Consider the following 26,658-nt stretch of genomic DNA (forward strand, 5'->3'; position numbering starts at 1 on the left):
ATTCTTCGCAAAAAGCTTTCAAATTGTCTGGATCAGATTCAGACAAGAGTACAGTTGAAAGTGATTAAAAAAAAGATAATAAGTGTCAAAAATGTAAGATAAAATAGTAAAGGCAACCTGCATAACACTTCACTCAATATGCCCACGGCCTAATCAGACAACGCATCTTCAAGAGTGACACATGGACTCCAACGCTCCTCTAAATTTTTCTGTAATTCTAATTCTTTTCTACAGAAAAGACGAATGACGAATCTTCATATATGAAGATTCGTCATTGTTTTCGAAGTAGGCTTCAACTTCGGCAATAATCTCTTCATTAGAGCCAAATTTCTTTCCCTGAAGCATTTTTTTGAGGTCGGCAAAAAGCCAGAAACTATCGGGGGCTAGGTCTGGAGGATAATGTGTGGGTGGCCAAGCAGTTGGAAGCGCAGTTCGTTCAATTCGACTAAAGCTTTCATCGATTTATGACAAGGAGCATGTCTTGGTGAAAAAAAAATGTTTCTCTATTTCAGTATCGTAATAAGTTCATTACAGTACCAAAAACAGTGCTGTAATGAACTCATTACAGCATTAGGTATTTGTAAACATAACGCCATCGAAATATTAGTCGATTAGTATCTGCATCATAAAGTTATTTTCGATAAAACATGTCAGCTTGACAGCCAAATTCTCGTCATTTGCGGGAGGTTTAAATTTTCTGCTTTAATATCTGCGGCTGAGGCTCATCAAATGCTCTCAAATAACCATGGCAAGGCTTATTAGTGAAAGAACGCGCCGAGGGTGATTTCAACGCTTAAAGAACGATGATTTTGACATCGAAGACCAGCATGGCGGTGGAAGAGAGAAGGTTTTCGAAGATGCAGAATTGGAGATGATACTTGATCAAGACTCGTGTCAAACACAACAAGAATTGGCAGGAACATTGGTAGTGACGCAACAAGACATTTCGAACGCCTGAAAGTCATGGGAAAGATTCAGAAACAAGGAAATTTGGTGCCGTACGGAGTTAAAGCCGAGAGATGTTGAACGGCGTTTGTTTGCTTGTGAACAGCTGCCTGCAAGACAAAGACGGAAAGGATTTCTGTATCGCATTATGACTGAAAAAGAAAAAGGGGATAATTGAGATAATCCCAAGCACAGAAAATCATGAGGATATTCCGGCCATGCTTCCACGTCGATGGCTAAACCGAATATTCACTGTTGCAAGGTCATGCTCAGTATTTGGTGTATTATGAGTTGTAAAAACCGCCTGAAATAATCACAGGAGATCGTTATCGAAAGTAATTTATGCATTTGAGCGGAGCATTGAAGGACAAACGGCCATAATACAACGACATACATGATAAAGTCATTTTACAGCATGACAATGCTCGACCTCATGTTGCGATAGTGGTCAAGACATACTTGGAAATGTTGAAATGGGAAGTCCTACCCCACTTGCCGTATTCTCCAGACGTTGCCCCCTCGGACTATCACTTGTTTCGATCAATGACACATGGCCTGGCTGACCAGCACTTCGGGTCTAGGAAGAAGTAAAAAATTGTATCGATTCGTGGATCGCTTAAAAAGATGATCAGTTTTTTCAACGCGGGATTCATACGCTGTCCAAAAGATGGGAGAAAATAGGGGCCAGCGATGGACAATACTTTGAATCATAAATGTATAATTTTCGAAAAAAACGGCGGAGGCAAAGAAGTACGCCTATGTATTTCCAATCAGCATAAAAAGAGGCTTAAATTTCACTTTTAGATTTCAAGACTTTTGAATTAATTAAACAGCTACAAGGATATATTCGGTATAGTGGCTCATTTTTGTAACAAATTCCAGTCTGAATAGTTTTTTGGGAAAAAAAATTCATCGATGAAAACCAGCGTTCCCAGCACTTTTTATTGTGAGATACTCGAAATTCGTTTCAGTGGCACACTATTTTCATCTTTTATACTCCTGACATCTAATTGGCTCCCAATTTTCCAGGTTTCCCCATTCCGTAATTTTTTTGGTCCTGTTCTAGTTCCACCCTGTTTTCATCTACGTCACCACCCAAATCCTAGCTATACAAATAAATACCAGGAATCGATTCCTCCGGATCACCACAATCAACGAAATAAACAGACCGCACGCGTTTTTCCCTGGCTCGGCCGAAACGGCCGAAAAACCGCGGCGCGTCCGATAAATTAGTACCCCACGGGGGGGCAGGGGGCGAGAATTATGAACTTCGGAATTAGCCCCCCTCGGACGCAATAATTTCAAACGAAAAAACCAGCTCGCGCGAAGCTTTAATATAACCGCGCTCATAAATTCATTATTGCGGAGCGGCAAACTCGGCCGAAATCCGCGCCGCAATTAACCTCCTTACCTTGCCGAAGGCCGTTAAGCCTCCGTGTTCCGGCTTCCTTCCCGGCATGTCGACGAGGGAACAGTCGGCCCTGAAAATTAAAAGGATATTTTAAATTTCGTTTTGCCATTTTTGGACATGGACAGGTAGGGATAAAAAATTAGGGAGGATAATTCGGTTTTGGGAAGGTGAGGTTGCGGTGTTTAATCGGTAAATGATGGTTGGACATCTGAAAAAGAAAACAACGTAATCGGGGAAAATAGGAATTAAATGATCTCTTGAAAAAATCGACCAATTAAATTCTAAAGCTGTAGATTAGTGCAGGATATTCAGTCAGCAAAAGAAGTTTTTTATCATACCTGCTTTGAGTAACAATATTCTTAATTCATTGTTCTGTTTGCTGGAACTAAGGTTTCTTCATGAAGCCTTAGAAATTTGAACCTTTATGTAAGGTGTAGATATCCATTATTTTCGCATGAAAAACAGATTTCAATTACCACAGTTAATTCCATTTTTGTAGTACGATTTGTTTTTCGCTTCATAATAGGCCTCAGTTTCGGCGATAACTTCCTCATTGGCGTTAAATTTCTTTCCAGCGAGCATTCTTTTGAGGTCTGAGAACAGGAAAAAGTCATCCTTTAAACGATCCAATAACGCTATATAATAATAATCGCTGTTGACGTTCTGGCCTTTTGGGAGATAATCAATGAATATTATACCTTGCCCATCCCAGAATACTGATGCCATAACCTTGCCACCTGACTGTTGTGTTTTTCCTTGCTTTGGATTCGGTTCATCGTGTGCAGTCCACTCAGCTGACTGTTGATTGGACTCCGGAGTGAAATGATGGAACCATGTTTCATCCATTGTCACATATCGACGCAAAAATTCAGGTTTATTGCACTTAAACAGCTTCAAACACTTCTCAGAATCATTAACACGTTGTTGCTTTTGATCGATTGTGAGCTCGCGCGGCACCCATTTTGGACACAGCTTTCTCATGTACAAATATTCGTGGATGATATGATGTACACGTTTAGATGATATCTTCACAATGTCTGATATCTCGATCAACTTCACTTTACGGTCATTCAAAATTATTTTGTGAACTTTTTTTTTTCGTCGGTGACAACCTCTTTTGGGCGTCCACTGCGTTCGCCATCTTCGGTGCTCATTTCACCACGTTTGAACTTAGCAAACCAATCAATGATGGTTGATTTTCCTGGTGCAGACCCCGGAAACTCTTCATCAAGCCAAGATTTTGTTTCAACTATATTTTTTCCCTTTCAAAAGCAATATTTTATCAGCGTACGAAATTCTTTTGTTCCACTTTTTTTCAAATGACAAAAGTAGCTACACTCACAACGCAATATCTTACAAACTAATGGTCGGACTGCTGTCGAATTTTGTCAAGCATCGTTTGAAGATTGATAATAACTAAAAATCATATGGATTTAATACTAGCACAGCCATCTGTGCATCAGAGCGGGGACTTTTCAATTGGACTAATACGTTTAGAATCGTTTACGGTTCAACGTTATGGAGTTGAGAGGTGTATATGGCAGGGACCACTGAGTTGCCATACTGACGTTTCCATTGTTGGTTCCAGGATGAAACACCGCAATCTCCAACAGAGGTGTACCATAAAAATTGGAAGAGAACTCCTCATCAAACCATTATTTATACGTGAAGACCTCCATCATACCAAAACTCAACAAAAAATCCTCGTTATACGCTCACCATTTCCTCACCTCTCACAATATTCAGAAACATCACGCGCGATCACCCAGTTGAACAATCACCCGAGCTCCCAAACTAGATCTTCGCGCATTTATAAATCACTAAAGACACTTCATGCAGATAGCAGATATCTTACTCGGAGTACACTCCTCGTCCTCGGGAATAAATGATGAACCCAATGTCTTATTCCCCCCTCCTCGCGTCAAACGTTGCGTTCACCGGTGCATGCCAGAACTTGCGGCAACCCGTTGAGACAGGACGGCCGCGGTAGAGAACTGTAAATCGGGATTAGTCCCGAAACTATTTTCACCCTCGAAGAAACCCTGAATATTCAAATTAGACGACCGTTCTAATCAGTCTGAGGTGGCACTAAATGAAATTATCCTTGCGTAATGAATAATAAGTTTCCGGGACGTGTTTTTCCCCGCTCAGATTCGGGCTTGGGTCGATATGGGTTTTTGCCGCCGTCTGTATGGGAAGTAGTTCGGTCCTACTTTGAGATCTAAGATGGAGTTTCGGTTTGGGTCCTTTGTTGAAGGGGTTTCCTTCGAGCGCAAAGCGGATTGGAAGTTGTGTATACGTTTTCTGCCAGTAGTTTTGAATTCGATAGTGTCTAGAGTATGTGGAAAGTTTATGTGATGAATAACTGTGAATTTGCTGTCCAAACAAATAATTTACTCCCAATATCTGTAATTTTTGGGATTTTGAGCAAGGGATAGAAACGATAAGTTATGTAGGAACGTTTCACAGGTTTCTGTGTCAGGTTTTCCTTTGTAGATTGTAGATTCAAAGGCGCAACTTATGGCTTATTGTGCGCTTCATCAGAGCTGTTCTAGCCATTGGTCGTCACAGTCTACAGCTCACCCTTTGGTTTCAGAGTTCTAACCAACTCTAGTACATTTTAGGATGGCTTCGAAGAGGTTACTTCCTCAAATTTACAAGTTTCTTGTCCAAAACGTTTGTTGCATAGGCTAGCGATGGCGAGGCATTTTGTCACCAGGTGATCCGGAGTTTCATTCTACTTTCCTCAGAATCTGCATGCACTCGTCGTTTTCAGCTAAACTCATTCTCATGAGGTGCTTCCTGAGGCGACAATGTCCTGTAAGGAATCCAGTGAAGAGGTGTAGCGTAGTCTTGCTAAGATCCAGATAATTCTTATATCTTGCAGTATCAAAGTTTCCAACCAAGGAAGATTCCGCCTGTGTTTCTCTTTCTGTTTACCTTCTCCAGAAAGGTTCTGGGACAATAAACCTGGGCTCCTTTTCTGACGAGTGTCTTGGCCTCTTTCAAGTTTTTTTTACAAAACCAACTTCTTCGAAAACAGGCCAACTGTGAAGTCTTCATCAGGGCTCAAAAATGCAAAAACCAGAACTACAATACAATGTTCATGTTCGAAACTATAAAACTGAAACTTATTCTTAAAATAACAAAAACTAAATTCACAAGACAGGAAATAAGTTCGGCCTTATGATTCTCTGAATAGAAATTTCAAATTTCTCCTTCTTTGGTTTCGTTGAAAGGAATTCGAATTTTGGAAATGATAACGCTTGCAAGGGAGATCATTAAAAAATGAAGATTGAGTTTCAGATCCTTGTTTTAGGGTTCATTAACCTAAAGTTTGGATACCTGACGAAAAACTCTATAAGGGTTAAATCTGGATTGCTTGAAGGCTACTTACCATGGGGTATTACACGTCGAGGTAAGTGTCAAATATCTGACTCCTATGTGGTACAAAGATCTCAGGACACCTAAGCTTCCTGCTAGAGAGTGCCCTCCTTCGACGCCTATCAAAGAGCAGAGCTTTTGATCCTTATGCGCCTTCAGAATCTCTGGAATGATAAGAGAATGTTATTAATTTCATGATAGCTTTGAACTTAATGTTTCAATTTTCTGCTTTAATATGAATAAATCTGCGGCTGAGGCTCATCAAATGCTCCCATAAACCTATGGTGAGGCCTCTATAACTGAAAGAACTTGCCGAGAGTGGTGTCGATGCTTTAAGAACGGTGATTTCGACGTCGAAGACCAGCATGGGGGTAGAAAAGAGAAGGTTTTTGTGCTTGCGAACAGCTGCCTGCAAGGTAAACACGGAAGGGATTTCTGCATGCAATTGTGACTGAGTCCATGACGATAATCCCAAACTCAGAAAATCATGGGGATATCTCGGCCATGCTACCACATCGACGGCCAAACCGAAAATTCACGGTTCCAAGGTCATGCTCAGTATTTGGTACGACCAGCTCGGCGTAGTGTATTATGAGTTGTTAAAACCGACTGAAACAATTACAGGCAATCATTATTGAATGCGATCAATGCGTATGAGCGGAGCATTGAAAGACAAACGGCCGCAATAGAACGAGAGATATGATAAAGTGATTTCACAGTATGACGATGCTCGATCACATGTTGCGAAAGTGGTCAAGACATACTTGGAATTGTTGAATTGTGAAGTCCTACCCTCCCGCCCTATTCTCCAGACGTTGCTTCCTCAATGAGTTATCACTATTGTTTCGATCAACCAGCATTTCCAGTCTTGAGAAGTAAAAAAATTGTATCGCTTCGTGGATCGCTTCAAAAGAAAAGATGACTAGTTTTTTCAACGCGGGATTCGTACGCTGTCCGAAAGATGGCAGAAAGTAGTGGTTAGCGATGGACAATACTTCGAATAATAAATGTATAACCAGTTTTTCACAATAAAGCCTCGAATTTCGGAAAAAATGGCGGAAGCAGAGTTGTACGCTTATGTCGAATCTAGAACATGGACGATGCTACAACTGCTAACACGATATTTACCATGATTTCAGCAACATTTTCGACCAGCCTGCCAGTGTGATTGATTATGAACGATATATACTTAGTTGAAAACAAAAATAAAATTCGAACAATTCGGATAATTTTGAATAGACCAAAACATATATACATATCACAATATTCTTTTGAGAAAGAGCAATACAAAATATTAATTTCAAACAATCAAGCATATGTGTCGATGAATCTCAGTATTAGCAGAGGAAATGTAACGGGGCATCATACATTTCAACGTATGATACAAGAGAACAGATAAAAACCTCAGCAAAAACTCTGTCTCCCCGTATCGGTGTAGTGACTGGTTTGTGTAAACGTTTACAGAATAAGCTGACATAATTTATATTGAAGGACTTCCTCTTCAACCAGAACAAAATTTTCTTTATCCTCTCTTTTCGGTTGACGACTCTATAATTTCCAATTGGATCCTTAAACAAAAAAAAAAGCAGAAAGGAGTACTAAATATTATTTTTCATTATATCGATTTGAAGTTAACTGCCCATTCTAAAAAAGAATCTGAAACTGAATGGATAGCTTGGAAACCATCCTGAAATTTATAAATCGGACAATCATTCACCAAGTGGTCAATGGTCTCTTCTACACCACACTCACATAGTGGGCTATCAATAGAATGCCATTTGAAGAGGGTACTATTACAACGACCATGACCAGTTCTAAGTCGATTTAAAATACACCAAATTTTCCTAGGAAGATTGAAACCTAGAACTTTTTCTGAGGGATCAACGATAAGACTTTTGTTGAAGACGTTAGAAGAAGTCCATCCCGAACGCCAAATTACCTTGTCGCTTTCATTGGATTCAAGGAAGGTATTAGTCCAAAAGATGAAAATTGGAAACTTTGAAATATCTAACAACACCTGTATATTACGTGAAAGTCGAGCAACAATTTCTATAATGTAATTGTCTTCAAATAGGTTCTGCTGATCCGTAAAGGATTACATTCAATTAATTTTTTTCTTATAAGACCACAGATATTCTCCGAGATAAAAGAAATAACAAAACCTTTGTGCGAAACGTCTTATTCGGGGCTTGCTGCCACCTTCCAAATGCTTCCAAATGAACTCACCATGACAACTTTTTCCCTACCAGGTTCGTATCATCCGGCGCAGACACAATCCAAAGGGTTTTCTCATCCCTCTTGCGAAGAACGAATGAAATGCAAATTTTAACCCGCGCTCTAGGAATTTATCATTTGCGACAGCACAGAGGGCTCAGTCCCGATTAAGTTCTGGGGGGTCACGCTATGAAACAAAGCTGGCCGAATTAAAAATCTGAAAACGGATGTCCTGATTTGCATAGCCCATTTAGAAGTGAAATTTTTCGTAAACGAGTCAGTCCGAGAAGAATTTACAATTCGGGAAGTCCTCACAATTAACGAGATCTCATAAATAACTAAAATTCTAAATGAAAAATTGAATTATGATCTTCGTTAGTGTGTGGGGAATCTTCGGAGAAATTTGGAGCAGCTGGCGAAGGAGCTGACTTTCGTTCGAGTTGAGCTGATAAAGGAATAGAGCATAGAGATGCCTTGTCAATAATACGAAGGTTGTATTTAAGGCGCCTTGCACACCGGAACAATACGCAACAGCAATAAGCAATATTATTGACAGTATGTAATTCACATTCATTTGTAATGGGACCCACAGACGAGCAACTTAGTAGCCAACCAAGTTGCCAACTTTTCAAGTTGGCTCGTCTGTGGGCTAGTTGGTGGTTGGTATTCCAAGTTTCCAACTAAGTTGCTCGTCTGTGGGCCGCTTAAGGCAGCAACTCGTACACCACCACAACATGATATCATTTATAGCCCGTGTAGAGCAATCTTTGTTACTAGTAACAAGACGTGCGTATTGAAAAACTATATGTATACAGTAATGTATGGATAATCCGAACCCCGGATAATCCGAAGTACCCTATAATCCGAACGGACCAATTGGTAAAATGATATGTATAATCCGAACAGCCTGAACTCTGCAATCCTAACAGAAGAATATAATGCAGAAGATTTGATTTCTTTGAGAGTATCAGGAGAATAACTAGATCAAGGTTTTGATTCAGTGGAATTGGTGAACAAAGTAAATCGTTCTATGATCTAATAGATGAAAGAGGAAATCAAAAATGGACATGAGGTGATGACGAAGAAAATTGAGACACAGAGTTTTAGAAAGAAGATGAGATAGTTGCTGATATCATTGCGGAAAATGAAAGCTCTGACCACGAAGATGAACCTGTTCAGGAAATGTCTACTAAAGAGGAGATCATATAATTCTATTCATGTCTTTGATGGGGGGCAGAAATACATATTTTTATATATAGGACAAAATTTTTTTTATGAAAATGAGTTTGCACGCTCTATAAATGTTTCTATAATCCGAACAACGTTCGGATTGTAGATTTCATTAAATATGATTTCTATAATCCGAATGATTCGATAAACCGAACTGGTCTTGCTAACTTTCTGTTCAGATTATCCATACATTACTGTACACACATCGTTAAAAGTACGTTGCGCCATTGTGTTAATAGCCAGTCTTGAAGGTATTCTGCGCATTGCCGACGGGTAGCTCTATGTCCAGGTGATAGCCGAGGTACTCTTAAAGGTTTTCTTGCCTTTAATTTGAGGAATGCAACCGTTTCCTTAAGGTACTGGTTGAGACTACCTGGTTCTCAAAAAATGACTTCGATTCCTTCGAGTAAAATTTCCGATATAATGGTCTTCCCTTGAAGATGTTACTCTGGGTCGACCAGGCACCGGTCTCCAGGCAACGCTGCTGGTTTCGAAGAAAAAGACCACTATGCGCCTTACTGAAGTCCGTGGAATATTCAAACGTTGCGCAATCTGGTGATTCGAGAAATCTTCTTGATGTAGGGCTACTTATCTTGCCCGGTCAAACTGAGAAATTGGATGTCCCGGCATTTTCCACTGAATATTCTCAATATTAGAACTCTCGTTATTCGAAAACACGTCGAATACACCTGTATTCTCCAACAAGAAACATTTTCTGCTGGTTTATTCTTCTCATTTAAGTGATGAAAAAGTGCAAAATGCACACCCAAAAATTATCATGTTACATTCAACAAGTTGTGAGTTTATAGGGGGAGACTTTTGACGATGTGTGTATGTTGCCTGTAGTTTAGCAATATTTTTGTAGATTTGTCTCAACACCTAGAATACAAAAGTTTTTGGGTCTAGTTTTGTGACTGACTAATCTTGGATATATGCATATGAACACGAAACTAAACATCAGTCGACCGTATGGGTCTTCCAAGTTGGACCAAATCCAACAAAACTTGTTCGTATTCGAAGCACCTCGAAGCAAATGGTAGCCTGTTTCTTCGCAGTTACCGAACATGTGGCTATTGTACTAATAAAGAAACGTTGAACAGTTAACTCTGAATGCAATTAAAAATCAGCTTACTTTAGCAACTAAACCATTGAGTGAATAAATAACTGAAGACTTTGAATGAAAATAAGCTCAAGATTTTCAGATGGGGAACTCATCTTTATGTATTTTATTATTATTACTTATTTCTATGTTCTAAGTTGGGAAGAGCCAGGATTTAACTTCTTCTTCTTCTCAAATCACTTATTGGTGATTTAATGGGTTCGCATTTAGCATGTACCCAGATTGGTAGCTTACTCTGTGTTTGATTGATTTCTTATTTTCTCTGACTTTCCCACCCTCAAAAACCCAGAGAGAATAAAGGATAAGGTTGGGTTATTTAACATGAATTATCTGTCTACAAACGTCAAACCAACCATAGAGTTGAAAACACTCTAAGAGTCGAAAGAGTCAATAGAGCACAAATGATTGAACAACCAATATTTATATAACATAGAAGTTCAACACGTCCAACACTTATCTGTTCATTTACAGAGCGATTAAATTATTATCCAGCGCAAACCGTGGGGGATACACACTGATAGAACACCCCTCTAGCCGGATATAATCGCATTCAAAGCCATTTCACCATCAAACCCCCTCAAATTAAATTAATACCCACTTATCTCGCAGGAGTGATCCTACTCACCTTCTGACGAAGTACAAAGGGCCAATCTGGGATGGTAGAGCTCCGTGAATCGTCTGATGACGTCGATTTGTTCGAGAGTCAGCTGTACGGCGTCTTTGTACTGGGCGTCGCACGGAACGTATGCCGCCCAAAACTGCAAGATAAAGGGATTCAATTAGCGAAGGTTTCGGCTACGGAGGATTTATTCGCTGGGCGGTAATTTCATCTCGACGAAACATACAAATTATACAAATCTAATGGCCAGTTGCAACGTTGACTACTTTTTGATTTCTCTTGCACCATCTTTCAAATGACGTTTTATGTGGCATATTCACTGTTTTGAATAAGATGTCTAAAAACATGGTGAATGCACTCGTCAAAATTTGAATGCAATGACATTCGACCAAATTGAAAATATTAGTTTTAGTTCGTGGCGGCGCCGCAATGTCATACTTGTCATTTCCGTTGATTTTGATTGGATACATTAATTAAAACCCGATACTGACCAATCAAAAGCGATGTGTAATCGAGTATGATCGTGCAAAGTAGTGAAACAAAACACGAAACGTTTACTGGAATGAATTCAAATATTTGTAATAGAGAGAGTTTATTGGTATTTCAATTACAAGAATTGCTTTTATATATCATAACTATAATGAAAGATATACATATAAGTACATAATGGCACAAACCTCGTAAATAATAAATAACAAGAATCTTAATTTGTTGATAGCGCTACCTACAGTTGACATAACGAAGCTTATCTAATATTCTCAAAATTGGCAAAACAAAAGCTAATCAGTTCATACACCTGAATTTTAGACATCTTAGTTTTCACTAAACAGGCAAATTTGGACTTCCCGAGTAGTTTTAAACAGGGATCTGCGCAACTCAAAACGTATATGACAGACATAACCTTGGACATTTTTCTCTATGGAGATAACCTGATTGAATTACATGTATACGCTCTATTATGGTAGATTTATGCACCAGTCTTAGAACTTAGAACTAAGAATTGAACGCTAAAAAATCAATGAGGGCGTTTATGCACGTTTCCTAAGAACTACGAACTAACACTAGCAGGCCAACTGTTGACTAAGGGCTCAGGTAAAATATAGAAGTGCGCGTGCGCCGCATAGAATTTCAATATTAACGAGTACCAGTTTCTATCATTTTATGTTCTTTATTCGTGTTTATCGATGAAAAGTATTAGGTGTATTCGAAAAAATTAAATTTAATTTTTTCACTATAAATATCAATGTCAAACATAAAAGTATAGGACAAATAGAAAGGAGTTCGAGCACGTGCGCATGCCTTAACTAAGAACTAACAAGATAGTGCATAAACGCCACTGAATTCTTAGGTTTAGTTCTTAGTCCTTAGTTCTTAGGTACGGTGCTTAAGAGTCTGTTTACACCACACTGCTTGGGAAGCAGAGGGGTCGCAACGTGAAGGGGCAAGAGCGGGTGGGCGTCGACTATCGTAGTAAAAATATCGAGACCGTATTAGGCCCTCAGCCCAGATAGAATGAATTTGTAACGCATTGGGATGATCTCGTTTCTTTCTCGAGTTCTACTAGTGCGTGTCGGAATATGCAGCCGCATTTTCAACATTTTGATGAAAAGAAATGATTGTCAAATGGTCACCTATGATTATGGTTGTGATTGTAAAGACGGTTTCTTTATAATAAGAACAGAGTTGTGAAACACGAACTGTTTTTTCGGTCTTGAAAAAGACTCTACTTTCCATAATTACTTGATATCGAATTGAGAATCCAAATACGCTATGATATACCATTATCCTCATTTTTCGAATTGTTAAAAACCCTTATGAATTAAATGGAATGAATTTTGAAATATCTAATCCGAAATAAAAAAGTTTCATTCAGAATTTTGATGAACTCATTTCATAAATATCTACAGTTTAAAGGAATAGTACTTTGTTATAATTAAAAAAAAACAGCTTGGTTCATAATGATATAATACAAATCGCCTTCTGTTTTCTTCAATTTTTCTTATCCTGAAGATCTAGTTTGTATTGAGGATCCTTATTTTTAAGCCTCTATGTCTTAGGTCAATTATTACAGGTAAAACACAGTTCTAATGAAATTTTCCTTCGAAAAACTCTTCATCGATGTTGACTTCGATGAATAAAGTGTCCTTCAAAGTTCACACGACAAAAGCATTTTTCTCTTTCAGCTGTATTTAATTGTCCCTGAACTTGAAAATAATAATTCTGACTTTGTTTCAATCGATATTCCTGATCATCATTTTTTCCAAATATGTGATTTGTTTCCTTTCAATAGCGGAAAGAAGAAGAAATAGGCTATGACCAATTTGTATTAGATTTTCGAATTTAGGTCAACTGAAGCGACAATAAATTATTCAAAATTGGTATTGAAAATCGTACTTTCTACTTCAATAAAACAGTTAATTTGCAACTTAAAGTGAAATCATTACCTAACGAACATACAAGGGATTAAGACCTTCCAATATTGTTTTGAATCATCTCGATAGCGTTTACCGTTCCTGAGAATATCAAGACCGAATTAGTTAAGAAAACGCCTGAATTTGCGTCGCGTGAACGGACTCTTAAATCCACCATTAGTGATGACGTCACACACCGCCATTTTAGTTCTCCTGTCAGTGTTCGGAATCCAAACAAACAAATTGTCATTCAAATTAGTACGTTGTCGTTAAAGAAATTGGCTTATTTTGATAAATAAGATTATTTAAGGAACGATTTTACTATTAATTGATAGACAGAAGGAACGAGATTAATGCCAGTAAGTTCGAACTTGAAGTTCAACTAATAAACACGGCTTTATACAAAATCTGGGGAATGACACATTCAAACTTACTGGTATTAACCTCGTTCCTTCTGTCTATCAATTAATACTGAAATCATTCCTCAAATACTCTTATTTATGAAAAAAGCCAATTCCTTCAACGACACCGAACTAATTTGAATGACAATTTATTTGTTTGGATTCCGAACAGTGACAAGAGAACCAAAAATGGCGGTGTGTGACGTCACACTAATAGAGCGTATTTGGGCGTTTATCTTCCCGAGTAGTTTTAAACAGGGATCTGCGCAACTCAAAACGTATATTAATTATTAATGATTAATTAATTCTGTTCATTGAATCATTTCTTACATCTATTACTTCTATAATTCGAGTAAAGAAGCTTTCACCACAATTCAATATTATTCAATGCACAGCCGTTAAATGAAGAATAATCAATAATCAAATAATATCAATAAAAAACCTAACCAAACTTAACTATTTCATTAAAAAATATAGGGCTGGTAACGAATGAAAATTCATAGAATATATAAAAACAGAAATAAAGCTTTTTATGAAGTAGATACGAAATATTCATAGATGTATCTGAAATCCTCAACAAAAACCCGGGGCCCCCTGGCCCCTCTCTAGCGCCGCCACTGTTCTGGTATTTTTCCAATGAATATAGATCCAATTCGTTTTCTTTGAGAATTTATGAAAGTTTGAAAAAAAATATGTGCTTGTTGAAGTCATAAATATGTTTGAACTTTACACATTGTAGGTATCAACCTTCCTCAACAATAAACAATTAAAAAATTGTTCGGAAAGTCCACCTTCAGTTTGAACGTAAAAGGTATACATGATGGACGAACAAAATTTTTCAAGAGAGTCTTACCTAGTTTAATTGAATTTTTTTCATTAAAAGTTCTGATAAGTAAGTAAGCGCATTATTTTTACGTACTCATTCCAGTAAATCTGAATGTCACTTATCTAAAATCTTGTAATTTAAAGAATTATAGAGTTCTGTTTCAACACTGTGCGCGTGCCCTTCCTAACTATTGGCCGCTAGATGGCTCTTCGCTGGTGGGTAATATCGATTTCTCCATTCTTGTATTGTCAGTCACATAAACCGTTATGGCGGAACAAAACTCGCCATCTGTTTGATAGTGTTTTACAGTACTCAAAGTTTGAGGTCATCGATATCAATTGGTGGTGTTAGCATCGACAAACTGTTTTGGATTAATTCCGCTAGACCTGATTTTTGGTATAGGTGCGTCAACCTCGCAGCTGAAGGAAATTTGAAGTAGGTGATATTGTCAAATTATAGTTTCGTAAACGAATGTAGTTTTCCGTTTTTATCTACGATGTGTACTGAAAGTACTGCTGAGTTGCATAAATTGGTTCAGCAATATATTTCAACCATTAAAATAGAAAAAATCAAATGTGAAACTCTGAACGAATTTTGTGCTGTATTGTCAAGATTGGGATTTAAGGATAAAAGAACTATCATCCAGATCAAATCTGTTCTGGCTGATAAATTTCGTAGAAATAAGATTCCCTATTCTTCATTGGAAGAGGTTTATAGATACCTGAAAAATTTTAAGAAACCTAGGAATGACTTTCAACCCTTACGTGAGATATATGATGAAGCAAATCAGGGTAATGTGCATCAAAACGTAATAAAGCCAACTTCTGCTGTTAAAATCGAGAAAAAGTTCGAGTATACATATCGCCTCAGATCTTCCCGTCAATCGACCACCACCAGCCTTTCAGTTCCCATCCTTGAAGAAACAAAATCAAGATTTGAAATTATTAAGAGTTCATCAACAAATGTTGCAAACCCTTGTGTACCAATCTCAGTGCCTACAACATATCTAAGTGATACTCCAACAACTCAAGAAAAAACTACAAAATCTACATTCTTCGAATACTTTAATCTTAGAGATAATAGCATTGAATCTTGTCCGAATAAATTGGACGGTACTCCTAATTTTACTATGTCGATGTTCAAATATTCAGCAAATGTGCCTTTCTCTTCAGAATTAGGGCGTTTATTAGCTGGAAGAGTGAATCATAATGTGACCGATGACTTTAAGTTGCGTAAAATTGAGAGATTAGAGAGATACATTAATAGGCCATATATTGAGAAGAATGAAAATATTATTTATCCAATAACTTATGTTGAGAGAAATCATGTTAATAATTCTAAAAAAAATCCTATCAACAATGTTAATAAGGATCTTAGAAATTTAGAAAAAGAATGTTCAATGCGAACAAATTTTCCATGTAAACAACTCTCGGTTCTGATAGAAAATGAGAATCTTATAGAATTGCAGAAAAAATTTCGACAAAGAATGAAAAAGAGGAAACGAGATCGTTTATATAGATTAAGAAAAAAATGTAAATATTTGAGAGTTTTGTTGAGAACAAGTGATAAGACAAATATTGAAAAAATTATTAAAACCAGAAAAAGAAAATAATTTTTCAAGAATTGACTATCAATTCAAAGTATTATTCAGGAAAAATTTTATGGAAAAAAAATATTAGGAATTTACTTAATTATTTTCAATGATTTCTTATTTTGTTATTGGACTGTACATATAATGGATTTAATGGAATATACCAATTTTTTTATTATTGTATCCTAGTTAAAGGAGTAGTTAAGTTCAAACTATATTTTTGACATTTACATTTAGAGAAATATTTAATGAAATAACAAATGTTTGTTTATAATTTATGTTTAGTTTTTCAATTCAGACAGCAAATTGTTATTACCAAAGTTAATTTTCAACATTTTTATGAAAAGTTTGATAGATATTGACAAAAAAATTAATTTGTTTTCTATTGAGTAATTGTTACAGAAATAGGTAACAATTTTATATGAATGTTTTAAATTCATGCAACTACCAAAGTTAATTCACAATATTTGGTTCAAATTGTTAATTATTTCTAAATAACTTTTATCTGTTCTCCATTGATTGTTACTAAGACCTTTTAAAATGTCTAATGCTTTTAAAAATGTTTTCAAATCATTAAATATGTTATGACTACCTAAGTTGATTCACAAATTTTTTTGGTAAATAATAAGTTGTAGTAGCTATTAACAAGAAAATTTCAGAAACTTGAAATATTCCTTATTGTTACTGGAATTGCTAAAATATTTGAAAAGACAACATTATCCTCCATTACTATAGATTACTGTGATTTTCACTTGTTAATACTGAATTGTTTCATATATATTTTTTTTATATTTATTCAGACACATGTACCTTCGTAATTTTTGTGATATATTAGTTAATATGTAGAATAATACAGCAAGCAAGAGAACTCTGACTTTGTATAAAACTGAGAATGCAAAAAGAATATATAACTGAATAAAATATTGATACCAACAGGAATATTATTCGAACCTACTCTGAAATATTTTGTATTGCAACAATATATTCATTGATATTATGTTTTACTTGTTTGATCAAGACAGGATTTGGTATCCTCAATAATTTTTGTAACATTTAAAAGCTAAGGTTTTAATAAGTCTTACAAAGAACTTTTTTTCAATCATGTTGGGGTTTCCATTCTATCAAGGAAGCAGGTACTAGAAATTCATTATTTAAAAAGGGCGTTTGAAGGGATTCTCGAAATTCTTCTGTAGATTGAATTGACGCAAATGTCAACCATACTCATGCGGAGTTTGCAAATGAAAAATTAACGAAACGCTGAAAATTTTATTTATTTCTTCATTCAAGATTCAAATATCTATAAATTTACATGAAAAATTATAAACTTTTTTAATTATAGCGCTCCACGTATCGTCTATTTATAAAATTTTCAGTGTATGGATGCCAATAGTCACAGTTTAGTGACACAGTGTCTGCTGAATATGTTGGCATTTCATTTCTGACATTTGGTTGCGTAAATTCGTACATTTATTAGGTAATTGCCATCCAAGGGATAGATTCTATTCAATATGAATTTTGAAGGTTAGCAGTCCTCCTGGGATTAAAAGAAAATAATTTTTGGCAAATTCTACAAAATTAAACCATGTAATAGTAAGAAATAAAAAATTTGGAAGGTATGAATTCAAAGCCTACCTACTCAGATTTAAAGAAAATATTTTTTTTATTGGTGAATTGTTGGAAAACCATAAATTTTGAAAATTATTTTACGTCCTACAACAAGTAGCTATTATTATCAACAACTAGAATTTATAAATTGATAACCAGCAAGTCCGAATGAGAAAAATTCAATTTTGCCTTGTTTATTTGGAATGTCAACCATTGCAAAATTGTCGTTACTATCAACGATTTGTTCATATCGAAACGTTGCAGCACTTACGTAGCATTTTGCAAGCTTTTCAAAAATAATGATAAGGTTGACTTTCTAGAATCTAGAGACAATGAAGGCAAAACTGAACTTTGTACAACAATGGCACGAGATTATTTTCGTTTCATTGTTTGACTTGGAGATTGTTTATTTCAAATGCTATTTGGACTTATATTTTCTTAGCCATTTTTCTGATAAATTTTCCTATGGCTTACACTAACTCCACACCTTCAGAAAATTGATTTATATGTCAAGTTATTGTTGAGGTTATGTCTTTATTTTATTCCAAATTTTTCAGGCGAAAATATTACTTGATTCAGATACTCAAGTGATGTCTTTTGATTTATTTTAACGAAATTCGACATTCAAATAATTTTCGATAACCACTATATGAAGAGGCAATCTTGAATTTGACAGTTTAAGAAATATTGCTCAATTTATTAACACGTGGCATTTGAGCAGAAAAAGTTCTAGGAATTCGAATAATTATAACCTACTATCAAGTAATGAGAACGTAATTGTATTGGGCGAACTCACTAAGACTTTAATTTGCATTTTTTTGGTGTTTTATTGCCAATTTCGACATTTTCTAAAATGAAATATGCTAATTATTTCGAACATAGGTACTCATTCAGTTCCTTAGCAATGCAATTTACCTAAAACTTAGGACACTTAAAACAATATACAATATAGCATTTTGCTATAGTAGGAATGAGCTTGACACATTTTTGACATAACCCTAGTAGCTATATCTACAGTTAAAATATAAAAAATTTCTTCCTCGAGAGTTTCGCCTCATTCATTTCTTGGTCGCTTCAAGCATTGAAAATTATTGCAGCAAACCTGATATAAAAAAATCCTCGAAATTCGTTCCAGAGGAAATATAAAAAGAATTGATTTGAACTATAGAACTTCATGAGCAACATTGAATCGACACAAAAAAATTATAATGTTCCTCAACCATTCTCGGCATTCAGACAGTGTAAAAGCAAAACAGAATTCGCACTTGATGTCTAGCGAGAGGCGAAAAAAATCCCATCAATTTGCATAATTCTGCGCTTTGCCCAAATCCCCCGAAACTGATATTATTTAATTTGCATAAGTCTAAAAACTCCCCAGACGCTCCATATTTTCGACCACATCCAACAAAAACCAACGACTATCAGCGTCTATTGTGGAAAAATGTAAAAACCTCTGGAAGTTTCCTGATACCATAACATTATTTTAGGAATATTGAATCTTAAACAGTTCTCTGTTTGGGACAGGAGATACGGCAATTTGTTACATGGTGATTGTTCCAAGTTCTTCGGGCTTTCGTTTATGGAATACTTCTGAATCACTGTAACCACATATGGTCTCCTACTGGCTTTTTACGTCATTTATTCTGTTCCCAAGGTTTGGCGTTTTTGAATGGGAACAGATGAATCAAGGTTGGCTCATTTCCAAATGTCATCGAAACTGAGATTTGTTCTACACGCCAGAATTCACTGTGAAGTTTTTCTGTGTTAATTTTCATCACTGTCAGAAAATAAATTATGTTTTCTGAACCATAAGTGAATTTTGTTGTTGTTGTTTTATGTAAATTCTAAATAATCTTTATTTGTAATGCCGTGTTAGTTATGGTGTAACTAACATTACAAATATTAGATTATTCAACTCAAAATGATCATTGATTTGTTGGTTGGAATAGCAGAATAATGATCAAAACATCAGAAGAAACCAAAAATTGAATGGAATTGAAAAAGATGGGATACGGATTTTCTGATAAATTCAGAAATCTGAGAATAATTCCTCATTTAACAACATGACAGAAGAGCGATTTTTGGAAGGTTATGGAGTTTGACAATGAATGTCATGTGGCAAAATATAGGTTAGTTCACAATGGCTGCCGAACATAGACAGTACTGCTACATAGAAATATATTGTCTGTGACTGTGATATATGAATCACAAAATACTAATTAATTCAAGTATTCTGTGCTATGAATTTTGTGTTGGATCGATATAATTATTCTTGAAAATTCTACTTTATTCATAGTCACCTTAAAGATTGATCCCGAAGCATCTTTTAACCGTTGTTGTCGATGGAGCAGGGCCTGAATAACACTGATCAATCCATGGCTTGGCTTGCCTAGTATATTTCTCATCAGAAAGCTGTATTTTATTAAAACATGAAACTCGTTTTTATTTACAAATGCAGCGTCACTTTATCTTCAATATCTCTGACTTAACTTAATTTTTTGAAATTTTGACACGTATTTTTGTTGAGACTTGATATTAACGAGAAAATAAAAGTGTTATGGCCTTGTTGGTGCCATCTGTTAGCCAGTACGAATATCGAAAAAAAACCTATACTTATTTCCGTAAAAATGGATCTGTCTAGGTTGAAATTTAGGTTGTATGTAAAAAAACAACCTTAAAATGCCAAATTCAAGAGGATCTTATCATCAGAACTCCTTCTATCTAGATAAAATAACCGACAACAATGGCATAATGAAAAATGATATCCCATTCCCATATAATCCTATAGGGAGTTATGTGGCCTCCAAGGATGCAATAGTAGTCTCGATGCCAAGTAACCGAGTTTATTTCAATTTTGCTGTAATTCCAAGCAACCCGATGTCGTGAATATACATACAATAATATTTCATTGAATTGAATCGAAATGTTAATATATGTATATAATTCGAATTATTCAATGCATTGTTTTCTCCAAACTTTGAATTCCAATGGCAAACTATTGAATTGTAGCTTCAAACGTGATATGCATAAATCCTTTTACCATTCAATGAAAAAGTATGTTATTATGACACTGAAATGTTGCTCTATTAGATTCATTGCATCCAATCGATTGTTTCAGTCCGATACATCTCCCCCAATATATTTTTATCAGTGAGTTTGATTTTTATGGAATGATTGAAAATAAACGCATGGAATTTATGACAGACATATATTTTTGGGATTCTACTATTAATTGGAATTCAGTGAATGTGCTGCATAGCTCTCTGCTATCGAATATTTCGTATATCATTAACAAAGCATTCGAAGACTTTCAATTTGAAACATAGTCGGCAGGGCATAAAAAATTTATGGAATTTGGTTTACACAGGAAAGAAATTTTCTAATATGAGTTGAATTGTGTTTTTATTTCGAATAGCTCGTTTGATTGTTTTAGAACATCGCAATTAATAGTGGAACACAGAAATTTGAGTGATTGGTCGTACAGAGAAAAAAACTTCCAACATACAATACTTCCAAACACACAATACTAAAATATTTTTTTCCTACAACTGCTATGAAAAGTAGCATATTCTTCATAGCTTTCTCAATTTCAAAACTATGTATTGCTCATACTGTGGGAAATATTATTTCTCACGGCACTTTGCCCACACCTCGCTTGGTAGACCAACGAAATTGGGCTTTTGAGTCGTTTCTATAGAAACGCAATAAATTAGCACATACTGTCAACGAAGGCCATTTTGATTTGAATCAAGTCAAGTACTTGAATTATTGAAATTTGTGAAGTTGTAAGAAAAGTATAGTGTGCAACATGTGGAGAGAGTCCTTTTCTCGCTCGTGTGTTTGCGACCACACTCGCGAGAAAAGTTGGACTTTCCCCACTTGTTGCACAATATACTATTTTCAGACGTAATATTTTGACTAATAAGATCATGGTATAGTTCTAATTTTCCTCCATCGGAGGAAAAACATTCTCAAATAAATAAATGAAATAAATTTGATAAAAAAGCAACGAAACAATCGCAATTTTGCAAAAAAGTTTCCATGTCCTTTTATTTACCAAGGAGATTATTACAATTGGCCATTCAGATTTTGTAATTCAACATCCTTAGACTTTTTGCTTTGGGGCTACTTGAAAGATAAGGTGTATGCCAATGCTTCTCAATCGATTCGAGACTTTTCAGGAAAAATATAATGGTACTGCAACCGTAGCCTTGGCAGCCATTTGGCTGATATCGTCTTCTATCGTTAATGGCATACCTTCCTTTTTACAATGAAATAAACATTCATTGATTTCTCTTGAAATATCAAATAAAATCTCTTATTGGAAAACCCTTTGTAGTAAAATGAAACATTGGCGGCATTTTTTCAAGAATATTTAATAACGAGCATTCGAGCTTCGATTCAATTCAAAAAGTGTCAAAATTTGGCGTAGATTTTTTGTATGAAGATTCAATGTACCATTTTTCTTCGAATCGATATTTTTCACAAGAACTTCAACTTCAAATACAGGGTTACCAAATGCAGGTACCTCAGCATGATGTTATTAATGGATGTGGTGAGAGACTTGTAATTGTCCCGCCTTTTAGGTAAATTTGCCAAAACTGGCAACTACCATCCCGGGTTGAATTTAATGGTGACCATAGAGATACGATGAGTTTCCTTCATCTTGTGTTACCTGCTAATTGATGTTCAATTTGGACCGACCTAGAACAATATGGCTCCGAGGTGCGGCTATGTTCAATTAACTAGAGAAACATGAAAATCACATTGACAGAGGAAGGCAGATAGTCGTAAGTCCGACAGTGTGAATGAGGCTTTTTGATTCAATGTCGGTTTTGTTGCTACTTTCAGAGCAGTAAAACCAGCTTGTGAACCTATTCAGTAACTTCGCTATAATAGTTTTCTTGTCAATTCTATGACGTTCGGAAACTAATACCATAGTATAAGGAAAGGATAGTAAGCCAGTGTAGTGCTTTTTTCGATTTTGTTGATGTTGAGCGCCATCTAGTTGTACTCACGTTTAACTCGAATTTTACTGTCAAAAATTGGTCCGTAAAGTGGAGCCCTCTGAAAAAATCGGTGTTATTTTGAAGAACTAAAATATTTGAAATAGAGTGGTCAGAAGATTTCTATATTTTGAATAAATATTCAATGAATATTCGAATATTCAAATGTAGTGGTAACTTAATAATAACATAAAAATTGTTGGCAATGTCATGCGACCCCTTTTCAACCACGCCAATGAATGAATTATCGTATTATTTCTGCGCCATTTATAGCTCATGATTCAGCGCCATCTATTATCGAGTTACTTCTCCACTTTGGGTAGTCACGAAATCCAACTACAGTAGCGACCCCTGGTGACTATTTCCTTGCCTTCAAACGGCGGTTGGCTTACTATCCTTTCCTTATACTATGCTAATACTGAGATTCAACATGGTTGAAAGGTATCTCTCTCTCAGAGTAATAAACATAGATAGAGAGAGCATATGTCAATTTCAGTAACCACATTTTGTCCCCAACATGAACTATCAAATTTGACATGACGCGCGAGCAAATGAGAACATATCAGTGATACGATATTTCACTCAATTCGTGAGTTACTCCACAAAAAACGCACTTCTTGTGTCCCATAGTGAATCAACGTTTCATATTAACTCGAAATATATTGAAATCAATACCTATATATATGTATATAAGAAATTCAGAAAACAAACAAACAAGCGCGCCGAAAGACGTGAAACAATCGATGACACTAGGAGGGCAAAAGTTGCCAAACCTTGGATTTCAGTAGGTAGATTCAGAAAATAATAAATATACTGCTTATTAAAAATTCGACAATGAGGAAAAATATCAGATTGCAAATATTCAAATTTGCATATTCAATAGAGAATCACTCAAATAAATATATTTCATTCAATATAATATACATTCATAACAATATAAAATTGTGGATTTGAAAATATGTATATCACAATCCGACAACGTAATCTAACCATGTTGGGGACATGTAAAAGTTGCGTATACTACCTCTATCTATGTTTATTACTCTATGATTTCAACCTATTCGTTCTCACCACGTGATAATAGGATTGAATTATCATTCGAAAGCGATCGAAAGTTTGAAGGATAGACTTTGATGTGAATTCTTCCGTAACTATGGATACGATGGTATGTGGAACAGGGTTTTTTGTGCTACAGTTTGCCAACTAGACACAGGTCCATACATCATTTTCTTCGAGCAATAAACAGGGTGGTTCCTTGCATATCAAAAGGAAACTCTTGGTAAAGTTTTAGACTATTCGGAGAATCAACTGAAGTTGAATCCATCAAAGTCAATGATGCTATATGCACATTTTGGCACTATGCCAGATGTGCAAGCGAAGGTATTGGTGCTGTTGTTGGGATGCAGAAATATTATGAATTGAAATGGTTGGAAGACATATTTAAATCAGTCATATATTAGGTACCTAGGTCTTTCTAAATCGAATAACCCCGTGAAGAATATGGATTTGTTCGAGATCACAGTGGACATAATAAAATACTGAAGTTGTAATCTGTCTGTGTGCGGATAAGTTGAAAATGAGTTCAAGTTAAATTGAATACGAAAGGAGAGTTTTTTTTCCAGTGGGCCAGACTGCAAAATTGGAACTCTTTAATTTAAATGCATTTTATTAAATTTCCTCTCTGTTTCTTCACCTGAATCTGAAAAACGTGTCATAAAACATGGCTTCAAACCATATTCATCATCACCTATTAGTAGTGCATTGGATTTGTATGCATAACTTCTCTAACTTGAGTATTTTCCAAATTCGTGCAAGAATCCAGGCCAACTAGCATCAGCTATTTCTTTAATGTTACATGGCGCTTGGACGCTTAAATGTAGGCTTGTTTTTCCGGTGTATGTAAGGTATTCGTCACCGTTGTTGCTTATTTTTTATTCTTACAGAAGGATTTGAATTTTACGCAAGTATACGGTTTTACTTCTGGGTGTACAACTTTGCTTCCGTCGTTTTGCAATGGATGTCAGTGGTTTCAACGCTTCAAGAACGGTAATTTTGACGTCGAAGATCAGCATGGCGGTGGAAGAGAGAAGGTTTTCGAAGATGCAGAATTGAAGACATTATTTGTGTGATGCTCCGCACTGAGTAGACACATTTTGTTGAGCTCCCGAGTTTTATAGTTAAATTCAGTGGTGAAAATAAGTTTGGAAGTACATATCTGCCTATTAGGGTAATTCATAGAACTTTTATTTCTTCTACCTACTCTGTAATATTTCGTTCATCAAATTAATAAAGAAAATGCCAATTTCAAAACAACAACAAGAAAATATAAAACAATGCATTCTCGAATGCCTGTCAGATAAGGAATTCTTATCAAACCTGGCGATAAAAGTAGCCGATAAGGTAACATCCACTGTCCAACAACATCTGGACCGCCTTGAAGAACGTGTTCGTGAACTCGAAGGGAAATCCATAGATAATGAAGTAAAGATAAGCGAATTAAATTTAAGACTGAATAAGATGGAACAAAATGGTAAACGTAAACAATTGAGACTGTTGGGGTTGAAGGAGACAACTGAAGAGAGCTTGGAAGATTCGGTGCAGGAAATCTTGGTTTCAAAATTTAAGATGGAAAAGTCAGTAATTTCGAATTGCCATAGAATTGGACAGAAGAATATCAGTCAAGATCGCCCTAGACCTGTTGTTATAGAGTTTACATCGGTATCATCTAAGAATGAAGTTTTCCGTAATAAAAGAAATTTAAAGAATTCCCAACTATTATTAGTCGAAGAACTCAGTAAACTAAACTACGAATTACTCAAAAGTGCTAAAGAAAGAGTAGGAAGAAGGGAAGTTTGGTCTCTTGATGGCAGAATCTTCATTAAATGGAAGGGTAAAAAACACATCGTCGGATCCACTGAAGAAATGGAAGGTATTATAAAAAGTTGAGTATTGTGAGTGGAGTAACTCAACAACCCTTGCTGTATAAAGGGATTATAGAAATTTATTTTTTTGTTTAAATTTTTTTTTTTGCCTTTATTCCAATTTTTGTATTGCTTTATTTATTGAAATGTTAATTGGTTGGATACATTTATTTTAAATTCTAATTTAATAAGTTCATAGATTATGAGGAGTTTGAGCATAGCGTTTTACAATGTACAATCTTTACTCGCACGTTTTGATGATTTTCGGAGTTTTCTCCATAATAATGATTTTGATATAGTCGGGTTATGCGAGACTTGGCTGGCCGATGGTGTGCCTGCGCGCCTGGTTAACATACCTGGTTATAATTTTATAAGAAAAGACAGAGGATCCAGAGGGGGAGGCATTGGTTTTTTTATACGCGATAGTTTAGGTTATGAGATTTTGCATGGGGGAATTACTAGTTGTCTCGAACAAATGTGGATAAAGGTTGGGATTAATGGTAGGTCGGTAATTATCTGCGTTATGTATCGACCTCCATCCGGTAGTTTTTCAGAATTTTTTAGTTCTTTAGAGGACCTTGTTTTAAGATATCATCCTTCGAGTAGTGATATCGTTATCGGTGGTGATGTAAATGTGGACTTTTTAAGAGTTGATGACTTTAGGGTCCGGAGATTGTCTGAACTGTTCGTTCAGTTTAATTTGGCACAAATTATTGATTCTGCCACAAGAATTACGAACAGGTCTGCTACGCTGATTGATATCATTTTGACTTCATCTGAGAGTGAGGATCTCATCCATGGAGTGGATACTGTGGGACAGTTGTCCGACCATTCTTTGGTTTATGTTAGGTTGAACTTCGATCGGAAAGTACTAGAGAACCGTACTTTGAAATCCAGATCATTACGTAGAGTGGATCGTGATGTTCTTGACCAATTATTTTCGGTCACTCCGTTTGACAGTTTACTTTATGTTG

The 26,658-nt window shown here is 35.8% G+C and overlaps 1 protein-coding gene across 2 annotated transcripts in view; it reads right to left on the minus strand.

Annotated features, from left to right (window-relative positions):
* The window catches only part of LOC123678405 (putative dipeptidase CPSG_01350), a 341,260-nt gene that overhangs the window by 16,699 nt on the left and 297,903 nt on the right, over positions 1–26,658 (minus strand). For both annotated transcript variants that reach the window (XM_045615417.1, XM_045615418.1), the window contains exons 6-8: positions 10,930–11,062; positions 5,754–5,904; positions 2,357–2,426 (exon numbers count right to left, since the gene is read on the minus strand). In XM_045615417.1, coding sequence (XP_045471373.1) covers positions 2,357–2,426; positions 5,754–5,904; positions 10,930–11,062 — 354 coding nt within the window. The remainder of the gene's footprint in view (positions 1–2,356; positions 2,427–5,753; positions 5,905–10,929; positions 11,063–26,658) is intronic.

The sequence above is a fragment of the Harmonia axyridis genome, chromosome 4 (assembly GCF_914767665.1).
Source record: "Harmonia axyridis chromosome 4, icHarAxyr1.1, whole genome shotgun sequence".
Lineage (NCBI taxonomy): Eukaryota > Metazoa > Arthropoda > Insecta > Coleoptera > Coccinellidae > Harmonia > Harmonia axyridis.